The sequence below is a fragment of the Pezoporus occidentalis genome, unplaced genomic scaffold (genome assembly GCF_034315485.1).
Source record: "Pezoporus occidentalis ecotype Australia unplaced genomic scaffold, CSIRO_AGI_Poc_V1 ctg255, whole genome shotgun sequence".
NCBI classification, from domain to species: Eukaryota; Metazoa; Chordata; class Aves; order Psittaciformes; family Psittacidae; genus Pezoporus; species Pezoporus occidentalis.
The window spans coordinates 641,484-654,712 of record NW_026914448.1 but is presented as its reverse complement, the minus strand read 5'-3'; the positions used below and the strand labels follow the sequence as shown (position 1 = coordinate 654,712).

Below are 13,229 nucleotides of genomic sequence, written 5' to 3'. Positions count from 1 at the left end.
CAGTACCTCCCAGCACCCCAAATGCCACAGGATCCGAAGCACCCCAAACCCCTCAGCACCCCGTCTCCACGACCCCAATGCACCCCAACACCCCCATTCAGATGAGTCAAGGCACTCACAGGGCTATTTTTGCTGAAAAAAAACATGGATTTTGTTTAAAACACCTCCTTTCCCACCCAGGGCATGCCCGAGCCCAGAGACCACAATGAGGGGCCCCTGACGCCGCAGGACCCCCCCAATAAAGAGGGGGTTCAGTTTGGGGGGGACCCCTCACCCTCTGGGGCGACACCGGCAGCGATTTGGTCCCGGTGCCAGAGGCTCTCGACCAGGGCATCGAGGATGGGGCTGACCCGGGCCAGACCCCCCCGGTCCCCCCTGGCCCCCCCCGGGGTGCTGCCCGCCCGCAGCACCCGCACCCCGTGCACCTCCTCGAAGGCGGCCACGTCCTGCTCCGACACATCCGCGTGTGGGGACAGGTCAAATCTGGGGGGGGGGACGTGGTCAAGGGAGACACCAGCACCATGAGACCCCCCCCTGGAACCAGTGGGTGCTGTGAGTCCATCGCTGCAATGAAGCGTGCTCGTTCTCAGCCTATTGATGTGCCAAGGGCTGGGGAACACCGGGGCGCAAACCCGCTTGTGGGACATAGAAACGTGGCCGAAGGAGACCCCAAAACCCCCTAAAATCCACCCAAAAACGCCATTAAAGGAAGCGGGAATGGCCCATTGGTGTCATGAGGTGTGTGCGTTCTCTGCCCAGCAAGGTCCTGAGTGGTGGGAGCTATGGGGGGGGGCACACACAGGGTCATGCACACCAACACCCCCCATGTGTCAGCGTGTGCCATGAGCCCATCAGTGTGATGAAGCGCGCCCGTTCTCAGCCTATTGATGCACCAAGTGATGGGGAACACTGGGATCCAAACCCACTTGTGTGTGTGTGTGTGTGTGTGTGTGTTGGGGGGCTGCTCCCCATAGCTCCCCCCCCAAGAAGGATACTTGGTGCCCACGACCACCCTGACCAGCCCCGCTCCATCGGGATCCATCACCCGGCTCATCTGCGCCGGCAGCTCCTCGAAGGACGCGCGGTCGGTGAAGGAGAACAGGAAGAGGACGGCGTCTGCCTCCTCCTTACAGGCCTGGCCATGGGGACGGCACCATCAATGGGGAAGGGGTCCTGTGACCCCCAAATGTTGTGTGTGTTCCCCCCCCCAACCCCAACCCCAAAGCCTCACGGGCAGGAGATGCTCAAACTTCCTCATGGCTCCATCCCCGCAATCCCAGAACCGGAGCTGGAACAGGACGGGGCGGCCGCTGGCGCACGCCTTGGCGGGCCAATACACGGTGGTCACCTCAATGCCTGCCGATGGGGACACACAGAGGGGGCCGTCACCCCCCCATGGGACACTGGGGGTGCTGTTGGGGTGTCCCGTGTGTGTGTCCCCCCCCCCAGACACTCACCGAGGGTCTCGTGGTGGACGGGGGGCACAGGGGTCCCCGCCAGCCAGGCCACCAGCGCGCTCTTGCCGACGCCGCTCTTGCCGTGCAGGAAGAGCTTGTAGGGGACCAAGGGGACGGCGAGGCCGGGGGGCAGCACCGGGTGCTCCAGCAGCCCTATAGGGGGGGTGTCGGGGGTGGGTTTTTGGGGGCGCTGACCCCGCGTTCAGGGCGGGCACAGCGGGTACGGGGCTCACCGAACACCCGGCGCCGGTTCCTGTGCACGATGGAGCCCAGGTAGGGCCGGGCGGCGGGGGTCAGGAGCCAGCCCGGCTCCAGCACCGGGGTCCTCTGCGATGACATCGGGACCTGGGGGGGGACATCGGAGGGATCCGCTCGCACCCCCTCCTACCCCCATGGGGTCACTGCACTGCACTACCCCCCCCCGGGTAGCAGCATCCCCCCATGCGGTCCCATAGGGTCTCTGCACCCCTCCATAGGGTCCCAGCATCCCCCTACGGCTTCCAGCTCACCCTCCCTCCCGGGTTTCTGACCCCCCACCATTGGGTCCCAGCACCCTCCATAGGGTCCCAGCATCCCCCTATGGGTCCCTGCACAGCCCCCCCAGGTTTCTGACGCCTCCCATAGCGTCCCAGCATCCTCCTATGGGTCCCTGCTCATCCCCCCCCAGGTTTCTGACCCCCCCCCATTGGGTCCCAGCACCCTCCATAGGGTCCCAGCATCCCCCTATGGGTCCCTGCTCATCCCTCCCCCGGGGTTTCTGACCCCCCCCCATTGGGTCCCAGCACCCTCCATAGGGTCCCAGCATCCCCCTATGGGTCCCTGCTCATCCCCCCCCAGGTTTCTGACCCCCCCCCATTGGGTCCCAGCACCCCCATAGGGTCCCAGCATCCCCCTATGGGTCCCTGCTCAGCCCCCCCAGGTTTCTGACGCCTCCCATAGGGTCCCAGCATCCCCCTATGGGTCCCTGCTCAGCCCCCCCAGGTTTCTGACGCCTCCCATAGGGTCCCAGCACCTCCCTATGGGTCCCTGCTCACTCTCCCGGGTTTCTGACCCCCCCCATTGGGTCCCTGCACCCCCCCGGTCTCACCATCCCCCTATGGAGTTCCTGACCCCCACCCCAGAGCCTTGTCCCCCCCCCGCCCGGGTCCCTGGTCCCTCCCGGCCCCTGCACCCCAAACCCTGCGGGGGGGGAACCACGCAGCCCCCTCTCTGTGTCCCTGCCCCCCCCCGCTTTGCTCTTCCCCTCCCACCCCTCCCCACTTTGGGGTCCCCGCACCCCGCACAGGGGGGGCCCCCCCCCCCCCCCCGGGTTCCCGTTCCCCCCCCCTCCCCGCGGTCCCTTTAAGACGCCCCCCCCCCCAACCCTTACCTGTGGCCTCTTCCGCCTCGGGGTGACGTCAGGACGGAGGGGGGCGGGGCGTCTGCACGCCCCGCCCACTGCTGGCAGCGCATGCGCAGAGGTGTAGGGGGTCCCACGTGGAGCAGCGGGGTCCCTGGGGGTGATCCCCATCACCAGCCACCGGCACTGGGATGCTTTGGGGTCCCCTTTCCATCCCCAGCAGGATTTGGGGTCCCCATTGCCCATTCCCAGCCCTATCCTGCCTTGGGGTCCCCCTTTTCCATCCCCGTCCAGCAGGATTTGGAGTTCCCAGTTTCCAGCCCTGGCAGGATTTGGGTTCCCCCATTTCCACCCCTATCAGGCTTTGGGGTCCCCATTCTTCAGCCCTGACAAGATCTGGGCTCCCCATCCCTAACTGCTGACACTGGGATCCTGCAGCATTCCCAGTTTCCATCACTCTCTCCCTTTTCCCAACCCCTCCCACCCCTGTGCCCCTTTTTCCCACCTCTTATTCTGACCCCCCCCGTACTCATTGCCCCCTTAACACCCCAACCTCCCCCCTGATCCCCCCAACCATGTGGGATTCCCCTCCCCTCCATCCCCCCCATTCCCAAAAGTACCAACCATCCGTTTCTTTTCCTTTTTATTTGTTAAACTGCTAAAAATCCACTGGGATGGGGGGCACCCATTCCCTCCCCCCCCAGCCCCCAACCCCCCAATGTACACAAGGGCTTAAATATCACCAAATTCCTACAGTGGGGACAAGGATGTGGGGGGGACGACACCGGAGGGGACACGGCCCCTCGCTCACAGCACCAGCGGCTCATGGAGGGGTTGGGAATGTGCCCAACTTTGGGATGGATTCATGGGTTTGGGTGCAGGACATGCCATGGGGATGGAGGAGGGATGAGCCCAGCGGGGTTGGGGGGATTTGGGGATTGGTTGGGGATGGAAGTGTTGGGAAGATGTCAACCTGGCGCCGTTGTCCATCCCTTGGTGACTATGGGGTGGGATGACAAGAGACATGCAATGGGAATCGATGCCGAAGCATTCCCAAGCTTCGAGTGGAGAAACAAGGATGTCATCCGTCACCTCCGGTGCTCCTGAGGGATTGCGGGGTAGTTTGGATGAACCCAACCTGGGATTGGAGCGGGAGAAGGGGGGGATTGCACGAGGGGTTTATTTACAGAGGTGGGAATGCCGCGGATGAAGCAGATCCCTCCCCATGCTCACGCGGCTGCGATGGGATTTAAGGCTCCGGCCGGCAAAAAGCTCAGTGGGGCTGGAAGTGGGGCTAGAAAAGAATCCAATGGGAACAGGGACCACGTCATGGCGCTGCCGGCTTGGGGAGGGCTCCCTAAGGAGGTTGTTGACCAAAACCTGGCAAAATCCACCCGTTTTTCCCACTCCCCCCCCCCATTGTCTCGAGGGGAAAGGGATGGAGGGAGGTTGTCCCAGAAGGACGCACAGGTTCAATCCCTTTGGATTTTCAGTTGGTTTAATCTTTGCGGAAGGAGGCACGTGCAAAGATGAGCTGCAGTTACCGCTACCGAGGCTGCTCTCGCCCTCAAATCCACCCAAATCCATCACTTTGGCTGGAAAAATGACCCCCATTCCCAGGCTAGGAGGTGCTGGTTCAGCCTTGAAGGGGTTTGGGCTGTTGAGGGATAGGAAACCTTTGAGCGCAGAAGGGATTTGGCAGCCAAATGTCTCAGCTTCCTGGGAATAATGGGATTTGTAAGGTAAATGGGGTGGTTTTCACGGATCCGAAGGGATCAGGGCTGATCCCAATGCCTGATCCAGCCCAGGGCATGGAGAGGATCCCAACGCCCGGCTCATGCTTAGCATATTTGGCATTTTGACATGCTAAATCCTGCCCTTTCTTCCTTCTTTATGCTCCAGAGGACAGGACCGAGGGGCGAGAGGCAAAACCTAACAAAGGCATCATGTTTGTGTCAAGCAAAGGCTGGCGCAAGGGAGATTCCTGCCGGGATATTGCTGTTGTTTTCCTTACGGAGCCAAGCAAACAGCCTCCAGCCTGCTGGAATTGGGTGTTCCTACAGAGCTGCTTTCACTCACGGCCTAGGAGGAGTTTGGGAGACACACGGAGCCTCCCCGAACCCCTGCATAGAACAAACCCAACCTCCAGAGGCTGGAGGTCCCCAATTCCCTACCGGCTCCCCCCCAAATCCTTGGCTTGGATGGCAGCAGTGGGGGGGTTCTCCCCCCCCGTAAACACTGGGGGCTCCCTGGGAACCGGTGGGGCAGCGCTGGAGGGTTTTGCTTGGATTTTATTGGATTCTTGCTCCCTAATTCACAGTTTGAACACCGGCGGGACAGGGAAAGGGCTCGGGAAGGAGAGGGAAGAGCCGCAGGGAGGGAAGGGAGGAGGCGGTGGTGCAGGATGGGGCCGCATTATCTCTTTGCTCGCACAAAGTACAAGGCATTTGTTTTGGGGTAGTACTTCACGTTCTGCTTCTTGTCCATGAGGCCACCGAAGATGATTAACTCGCCTCTGCCTTGCACCACCGTGTGTAAACTGGTTTCGGGGGGTCCCACCACCGAGCTGCTGTTGAACACTTTCCATTTGACTCGTCCTTGTTCCTTGGTGTCTTTAATGTCCAGGACGTACATCTGCATGGGTTTGCAGTTCATGCTCTGGTACAAAGGCTTCCCAACGTTGAGGGATTGGGGAGGGTGGTGGCCCAGGCGCCGGGCGATGGGAGGTAAGGAATGGCCGTCCCCTTGGGTAGAACCAGGACGTGCTGCTGAGCCCGGCTCGGCGCCCGGGGACCCCGGGGAGGAGGCCAGAGGAGGGCTCAGCGCTGCCGAGGCCGAGGGGCCTTTGGAGGAAAGGGCTTTGACAGCTTCCAGGCTCCTCCGGAGCGCGCTGGGGGACACGGCGCCGGGGAGGGAGCCGGTGACGTGGGGCGGCGTGTGGATGCCGTTGGTGTGCTCCGGGGGGTTCCTCACGCTGGCGCTGACTGTCCTGCCCTCCACAGCATCCATCTGGCACAGCAGGGACCCCGGTTTCTGTTCCCAGCTCATGTCGACGGATCCCAAGCGGAGATCCTTCTGCTCCGGCAGCGATCCCCGCCGCGGCGCCAGGGCCAGCCCCACTTTGAGGTCGTATCCTTCGGCTGCGGAAGGGGTGCTGGGTGACACGAGCTGCACGGGGCTGTCCAAGGAGGCGCCGCCGGCCGCCGTGGCACCGGGGGACAAAGCGCCCCCGTTGAGCACGGGGGAGCTGTCCCCTCTGGCTGGGGACAAGCTGCCTTCCCGGGATCCCGAGGGCGTTTGCCGCTGCGCCCTGGGCCGCAGGGTGCCCCAGCGGCCATTGACGCAGGGAGCTTCGTCCGTGTTCCTGACGGGAGACTGGGAGCGGTATTCCCGTGTTTCGGGGACCAGGGCGGGCGGCGTGGCGCTGATGGGAGAGGGGCGGGAGTTGAGGCTGGGGCTCAGCGGGGCTCTCCCGCTGGGAGCTTGGCTGAAGACCACCACACATTGTCCCACCTGGAAGAGGAGAAGGGGAGAGGCCAGGTTAGAACGGGAGGAGGATGCTTTGTGCTGTACTGGGGGGGAAATAGGGGGATATGGAACTATAGATTCATGGAATGGTTCGGGTTGGAAGGGACCTTAAAGCTCCTCCAGCTCCAACCCCTGCCACGGGCAGGGACCCCTTCCACTAGAGCAGCTTGCTCCAAGCCCCTGTGTCCAACCTGCCCTTGAACACTGCCAGGGATGGGGCAGCCACAGCTTCTCTGGGCACCCTGTGCCAGCGCCTCAGCACCCTCACAGGGAAGAGCTTCTGCCTAAGAGCTATCTCAGTCTCCTTGGCCTGTCCCTACAGGCTCTGCCAAAGCTCCAGGGGTGGACGTGAGACCCTGGTGTGTCCGTACCCTGCAGGCAGGATGGCACCACAGCTCCGGGGCTCCGTGGTCTTCGTTCTCCACCTTGAGTGGCTGCCACGTCCAGGGGTTGCTGTGCATGTGCAGTAACCAGGCGTCCTTAAACAGCTGTGGAGAGAAGTGGGACAGGTTCAGGAGCCTGGTTTGCTGCTGAGATCAGCCCATGGGAGGCAGGAGCGGTGCTGTGCTGCTGCAGACAGGGGAACGGTGACCCAGATCAGGATCTGACCGCCCAGGAGTGACTACACCCTATGTGGTCGCGGACAAATCCCATCATCTCCATCTTCCATCCCAGTATAAAATCTAATTCTCTCTAATTCTTCTGAGGCTCAATTAAAACCTCAGCGAGCTGCTGGGATAGTGCCTGAGGTGCTTCTTTCTTAATTAAAGTGGCTCTAGCAATAGGCAGACAGCTTCCCTGGAAAATCCATCACATGGGAGCCCAGGATTCATGGAATCACAGAATGGTTTGGGTTGGAAGTGACCTTGAAGCTCTTCTGGTTCCAGGTTTGCAGAATGAAATGCCACCTGGGCGAGGGGCAGGCTCTGTCCGTCCGCCCCCCGCTCCCCACTGCAGCACCTGCGGCTCACTGATACAGTGGGCACCTCCTGCCCATGCTCCCTATGGATACTCACTGCATTGGGACCACCACAGCCACCGAGGATTAGAATGGTTTCACTGTCTATGACGATCTAGAGCGGACAAAGAAGAGAGTTTCAGAGTGGGGAAGATGTGAAACCATCGCCGATGCTTTCGGTGCGGCCCCCAAGCACAGCCAGAGGCAGGTCCTGGTTTCTTGGCTGCACAGATGCTGCTGAATGGTGCCTGCCCCGGGATGAGGAGTGGAGCTGGCATGGGGAGCAGGTTCTGCTGGGCCTGAGGCAGAGCAGGACACAGGGTTCACCCCGCTGCCTTGTCCCAAATGGCTCACAAACCAGTTCCTCTTAGGGAGGAGAGCAATTACCCGTCCTGAGGCTGAGCCAATGCACAGGGGCCCGAACACCCCTCTTCAGATAAGGGTCGATGGGCTGCCTGGGAGGGCTTGTGCTTGTAGCAAGGTTTGTTAGGTGCTGGTGGTGGGTGAGAGGCCCTTCACCTTCTTTTCCAGTGGAGGAAAGACATGTTTGGGCATGACCCATCCAATCTCCTCTGGGTCCCTGAGAGGAACCACACATTGGGAACCACTGAGTGTCTTCCCAAGGGACCATGGAGGGAAGCAGGCATGGAGACACCTGCACGAAGCTCGGTGACACCCAGGAGCGCCTGCCCCAGGCAGGCGATAAACCAGAGCGGGCACAACCCAGAGTCACTGGAACCAAGAAGCAGGAGAGTGGAGCAATCCAAAAGGGCCCTGAGCCAAACCAACGTGTGATAACACTTGATTGATCTCAACTGCCACAGGGGGGTGATGGCTGGGTTCAAACAGCAATGTGTGCTCTAGAAATGCTCGTTAGAGTCTGAGTCATGTGCCAGATACAGCACGGTACCTGCATCAGTGTTATGGAGATGAAAGCTCACCCTCACCAAACAGATGGCTTGGGGGGGGGGGGCGGAAACTAGGGCCCGTTGGGCAGAGGTGGTGAAGATAACTTGGAGATGAAGCATTAGCGTTCAGGCAGGCTGCTGAGATCTGCCTGGAAGCTGGGAGTTAAGCTCTACCACAGTTATCTTTGGCAGGGTGCTGGTGCTGAGCTCACCTGAGACTGGCCGCCTCGCGGGTGAGGGCTAGGCCCGGAGATGGTGGGCTTGGACCAAGCCCACTGCTCCAGATCCAGCACCCAGACGTCATTGCTCCTGCAAGGATGAGACAAGAAGTGTTGAGGAGACAACCAGGCTCTGTGGGCACGTGAAACGTGGGTTCAGGGCAGAGCTTTATGGCAGAATTGGGTACTACGTGGGCTGGAGCTTCAAGGGGATTCACCATGAAGAGGCAAAGGGTGTGCTTATAGCAGGAGAGCCCAAACCCTGCAGAGGTTTCCTTCTGAAACACTCTGAGCTACCCAGTGGTCACCACAACACGCTCCTCGCTTGCAGGAGCTGTTGTCAGACACCTTCCCCCCATCAGACTCACATTTGTCTTGATCCCAGGGAACCCCCAAAGACGATCATTTTGTCCTCAATGACACAGGAGGAGTGTCCTGCCATGGGAGGGGGGCCATGGGTGGTCACAATGCAGTTCCACCTGGGGAAAGAGGGAGGAAGACATTCACCACTGGTTTGGAAAGGAAAGCACTGGATGGAACAGGCTTCCCAGGGAATTGGTGGAATCACCATCCCTGGAAGTGCTCAAAACCCATGTAGGTGAGGCCCCCAGTGACCTCAGTGGGTTAATGGTGGCCTTGGCAGTGCTGGGGAACGGTTGGGCTTGATGAACATAAAGGTCTTCTCCAAGCTGGTTGATTCAATGGTTCTATGAATGGCAAAAAGTCCTCACAAACATGTTACAGAGGAAAACCTCAGGGGAAACCTCCAAAGAGGCAAATCCTAATGAAACTCATTAGAAATCCTGATGTGCTATAGCTATTTCTGAAGCAGGACGAAGCCCCAGGGCCACGGTGAATGTATCACCCCTTTCAATTGAAGTTCACCCTCAACGATTTCCATCACGGTTTAATTACAGCGTTCTGGTGCCTCTGCTCTGTATAATGGACACTTCTGATGATGGGAAGCTCTCAGTGAAGAGGAGCAGGAACCACCGCTGCTTTGACAGAGCTTTGCTCCTTTCTCACACAGCAGCAGTGGGAAAGGCTGCTCTGAAACCAGCCAAACGGTGCTTAAAGGGAAAGGCAAATTCCTGCCATCTCTGTGGTCACGGCTGGATGCTCTAGAGCAGGAGCTGTGAGGGCAGAGATCCCTAACCTGGTGCAGGTGCCTCTATCACACCTCCCCAGGAGGCTGCAGGAGCTGGGAGGTTTGGACCATTGCTAAAACCCAAAACCTTCAGGAGCTGGGGCTTTATCTCCTCCTTTCCTCAGAATAAACTCACTGCTCACAGCCAAACCAATGACGTGTTTAAAACACACAAAGAGTCACAGCCTGGTCTCTGCTGGAAGGGACCTTAAAGCTCATCCAGCTCCAACCCCTGCCACGGGCAGGGACCCCTTCCACTAGAGCAGCTTGCTCCAAGCCCCTGTGTCCAACCTGGCCTTGAACACTGCCAGGGATGGGGCAGCCACAGCTTCTCTGGGCACCCTGGGCCAGCGCCTCAGCACCCTCACAGGGAAGAGCTTCTGCCTAAGAGCTCATCTCAGTCTCCCCTCGGGCAGGTTAAAGCCATTCCCCTTGGCCTGTCCCTACAGGCCCTTGCCCAAAGCCCCTCTCCAGGTTTCCTGCAGCCCCTTCAGGCACTGGAGCTGCTCTCAGGTGTCCCCTTGAGGAGCCTTCTCTTCTCCAGGCTGCCCCAGCCCAGCTCTCTCAGCCTGGCTCCAGAGCAGAGCTGCTCCAGCCCTCGCAGCATCTCCATGGCCTCCTGTGGCCTCACTCCAACAGCTCCACGTCCCTGTGGTGCCGTTGCCCAGAGCTGACCCCATGTCCTGATTCCCACCTGGCTGGCTGGGAACACTCAGGGAGTTTGGCATAGTTTCGGTGCAAGTCAAGAGCCATATGGCAGCAAGCACCACCCAAGAGGTGCCAGACAGCCCCATCCCCACGGCTCCGGTGCGCTCCTGTGGTTTTGGGCTTTTCATTTCCTTCTGTTCCAATAAAAGCCTGGCAGCCACTCTGGAATGAGACACACTGAGGAGAGCAGGACCACGCCGAGCTTCCCAGGCGGGCTCCGAGAGATGCCCTCCAGCATTCCTACAGCTCAATTACATTCTGCAAGGATCAAAGGCTGAGCTTTGAATCCAGATGTGCTCTTACCAGTTTTTGGAGGGTGAGTAGGTATGGATTTCATCGAAGAACCTCTCCGGCTGGTGCAGAGGGTAAGGGCTCGGCCGTGTCCACCCACCAAAAAGCACCAGCAAGTCCTTGTAGACCACGAGCGTGGCTCCAGCCTTGGGTGAAGGGTATGAACCTGGGTAAGGAAAGAGAAGGGGGAGGTCAGAACCCACACAAGCACTGAACTCCGCATCGCTTGTATTGAAGCGAGACAACGTGCAGGCTCCACCTTTAAACCCCTCCGTCTTTAACACTCCATCTTTATAAAGGGAAGAGGAACAGGAGGAAAGAGGCAAAATTAGAGCTGGGAGCCTGGGAAGCAAACGTCTCCTGCCAATTTGTGTCAGTGTAATTAGTAGGAGCTGAAAGCGCATCTCATGTGTGGCAAAACTTCTGTCACTCACTGCCAGGAAATTGCTGCTTTCCAATGGAGCCCTTGAAATTAGTGCTTCAGCACAGAATCAAAGCAGTAATTACCTCCAAATCCCTCCCAACTTCTCTCCATGGAGGGGGAGAAGGAATCCCAATCCCAGCGCATCCAGAGAGGATGGTGGCAGAACACTCAGGTACTCACAAGCAAACACTGAACCCCATGTTTGCCAAGCAGCACAATTAAAGCCTAAAAGCTGTGTTGTGTGAATTAGCAGTCACTCCTCAGGGCAGCAGAAGGAAATGTACCTCAAACATCACTGACAGACCTTCAGTTTGGCTGTTTGAGGTTCAAAAGGCTCCACAAGGGCCTGAGACCTGCTGAGCAGCAGGATGTGAGCTCTGGGGCTGGACCATCACAATTCACTGTGCCAGCGCCTCAGCACCCTCACAGGGAAGAGCTTCTGCCTAAGAGCTCATCTCAGTCTCCCCTCTGGCAGGTTAAAGCCATTCCCCTTGGCCTGTCCCTACATCCCTTGTCCCAAGCCCCTCTCCAGCTTTCCTGCAGCCCCTTCAGGCACTGGAGCTGCTCTCAGGTCTCCCCTTCAGGAGCCTTCTCTTCTCCAGGCTGCCCCAGCCCAGCTCTCTCAGCCTGGCTCCAGAGCAGAGCTGCTCCAGCCCTCGCAGCATCTCCATGGCCTCCTCTGGCCTCGCTCCAGCAGCTCCACGTCCCTCTTGTGCTGCTGCCCCAGAGCTGGATCAGGGCTGCAGGGGGGGTCTCCCCAGAGCGCAGCAGAGGGGCAGGATCCCCTCCCTGAGCTGCTGCTCACGCTCTGGGGGTGCAGCCCAGCACACAGGGGGGGTTCTGGGCTCAAGCACTCACTGAAGCTGGGTCATGGGGAGCTTCTCACTGACCAACACCCCAAGTCCTCCTCAAGGTCTGGGCACCTCCTGCAGCCTGAGGTCTGCAGTCGCAGCCTCTCTCTTCCGCAGCTCAGAGCAAAGGCACCAACCACCACCATGGTGCACTGCCAGTGCCATGAGTCTCTTTGCCAGAGCAGCTATCAATGAATCAGATCCCTTTGAGCTGCTGTGAGGAGCCAGGTCAGAGCCTGCTGCAGAACCCCCCCTGCCTGCTCCAGCAGCTGTGTCACTGATGTCTTCAGTGCTGAGCTGCTTCCCAGGAGCGGCTAAACCCTCTCCAGCCAGTGCCGAGGCATCCGAGCATCCTCCTTCTCGCTGTCACCACCAGCAGCAGGCAGATTCCTGCACCTCTGCAGTCACCCTTTCCAAATAAACCCCAAATACATCACCCCAAAACCATGGATGCGGGAAGCAGGGGCAGCTCAAGGGCACAGCACGTGGCCGCTGGAGCACTGTCACCCTGTCCGACAAGGCTGATGCACCAAACCTCTCCCCTGCTGTCCCAACAGGACTCGGGGAGTGTTTTTAGCAGGTAATGACAAGCAGAACAGGGACTATTTTTAAAGGAAACCAGAGCAGCTATTTTAAGATGCTGCAGCTGAGAAAAGCGATTCCAGTGCGATGGGTTCCAGCTGGTGGGGGGAGAGCCAGACACAGAGGAGATGGGCACCGGGTCCCTGAGCCTTTCTCAAGAGGCAAACCACACTTTGCTGCTGCTCTCAGGTGTAAAGCATAGGGGATAAAGTGGTGCAGGAAACGATCCCTGTGCTGGGGCACAAGAGCTACACCCACAATCTCCTTCACAATGACGGTGCCAGAAGAAGGTCACATTTGGTTACTCTTTGTTCCCAAATTCCAGGCTTCCTGCTCATTCCGGGGCTGCGTGCAATTCATTAAACTCCAGCAGCAGGTTCACAGCCTAAATGTTCTCCCTGCTAGGGTATAAAGTTGCTGTGCCAAGCTTGGCATTGCAAACCAGGCTGCTAGGATATGTTCCTATGTGACTTGTAGAGAATCAGCTGGTTGGGTTCTCCATCGAGGAGAACCAGAGTCAGAGAGTCATGGAATGGGTTGGGTTGGAAGGGACCTTAAAGCTCATCCAGCTCCAACCCCTGCCATGGGCAGGGACACCTTCCATTGGAGCAGCTTGCTCCAAGCCCCTGTGTCCAACCTGGCCTTGAACACTGCCAGGGATGGGGCACCTCCATCCCAGGATGTGTCGTGTCCGAAAGGGCTGGGATTGCAGGGAGTGGGAAGAGCCACCCTCCTGCTGCTGTAACCTGAAGGTCAACCCCAGCCTCAGACACCAAGATGGTTCCCAAATGAGTCAACAACATGCGAACAGCCCAGGG

At 59.2% G+C, this 13,229-nt stretch overlaps 2 protein-coding genes across 2 annotated transcripts in view; both read right to left on the bottom strand.

Moving 5' to 3' along the window:
• Positions 1-124: 124 nt before the first annotated feature.
• On the bottom strand, positions 125-2,842 carry CPLANE2 (ciliogenesis and planar polarity effector complex subunit 2). Its single transcript, XM_062623632.1, has 6 exons — positions 2,827-2,842; positions 1,691-1,858; positions 1,458-1,610; positions 1,232-1,356; positions 996-1,135; positions 125-483 (listed from the first exon to the last, which is right to left on the bottom strand). The coding sequence occupies exons 2-6, from the start codon at positions 1,794-1,796 to the stop codon at positions 252-254; spliced, it is 756 nt and encodes a 251-aa protein (XP_062479616.1). The 5' UTR covers positions 1,797-1,858; positions 2,827-2,842; the 3' UTR covers positions 125-251.
• A 1,434-nt stretch (positions 2,843-4,276) lies between these two features.
• The window catches only part of FBXO42 (F-box protein 42), a 51,154-nt gene continuing 42,201 nt past the window's right edge, over positions 4,277-13,229 (bottom strand). The window contains exons 5-10 of the mRNA XM_062623621.1: positions 10,567-10,720; positions 8,777-8,887; positions 8,403-8,499; positions 7,341-7,397; positions 6,696-6,812; positions 4,277-6,309 (exon numbers count right to left, since the gene is read on the bottom strand). Coding sequence (XP_062479605.1) covers positions 5,212-6,309; positions 6,696-6,812; positions 7,341-7,397; positions 8,403-8,499; positions 8,777-8,887; positions 10,567-10,720 — 1,634 coding nt within the window. The 3' untranslated portion in view covers positions 4,277-5,211. The remainder of the gene's footprint in view (positions 6,310-6,695; positions 6,813-7,340; positions 7,398-8,402; positions 8,500-8,776; positions 8,888-10,566; positions 10,721-13,229) is intronic.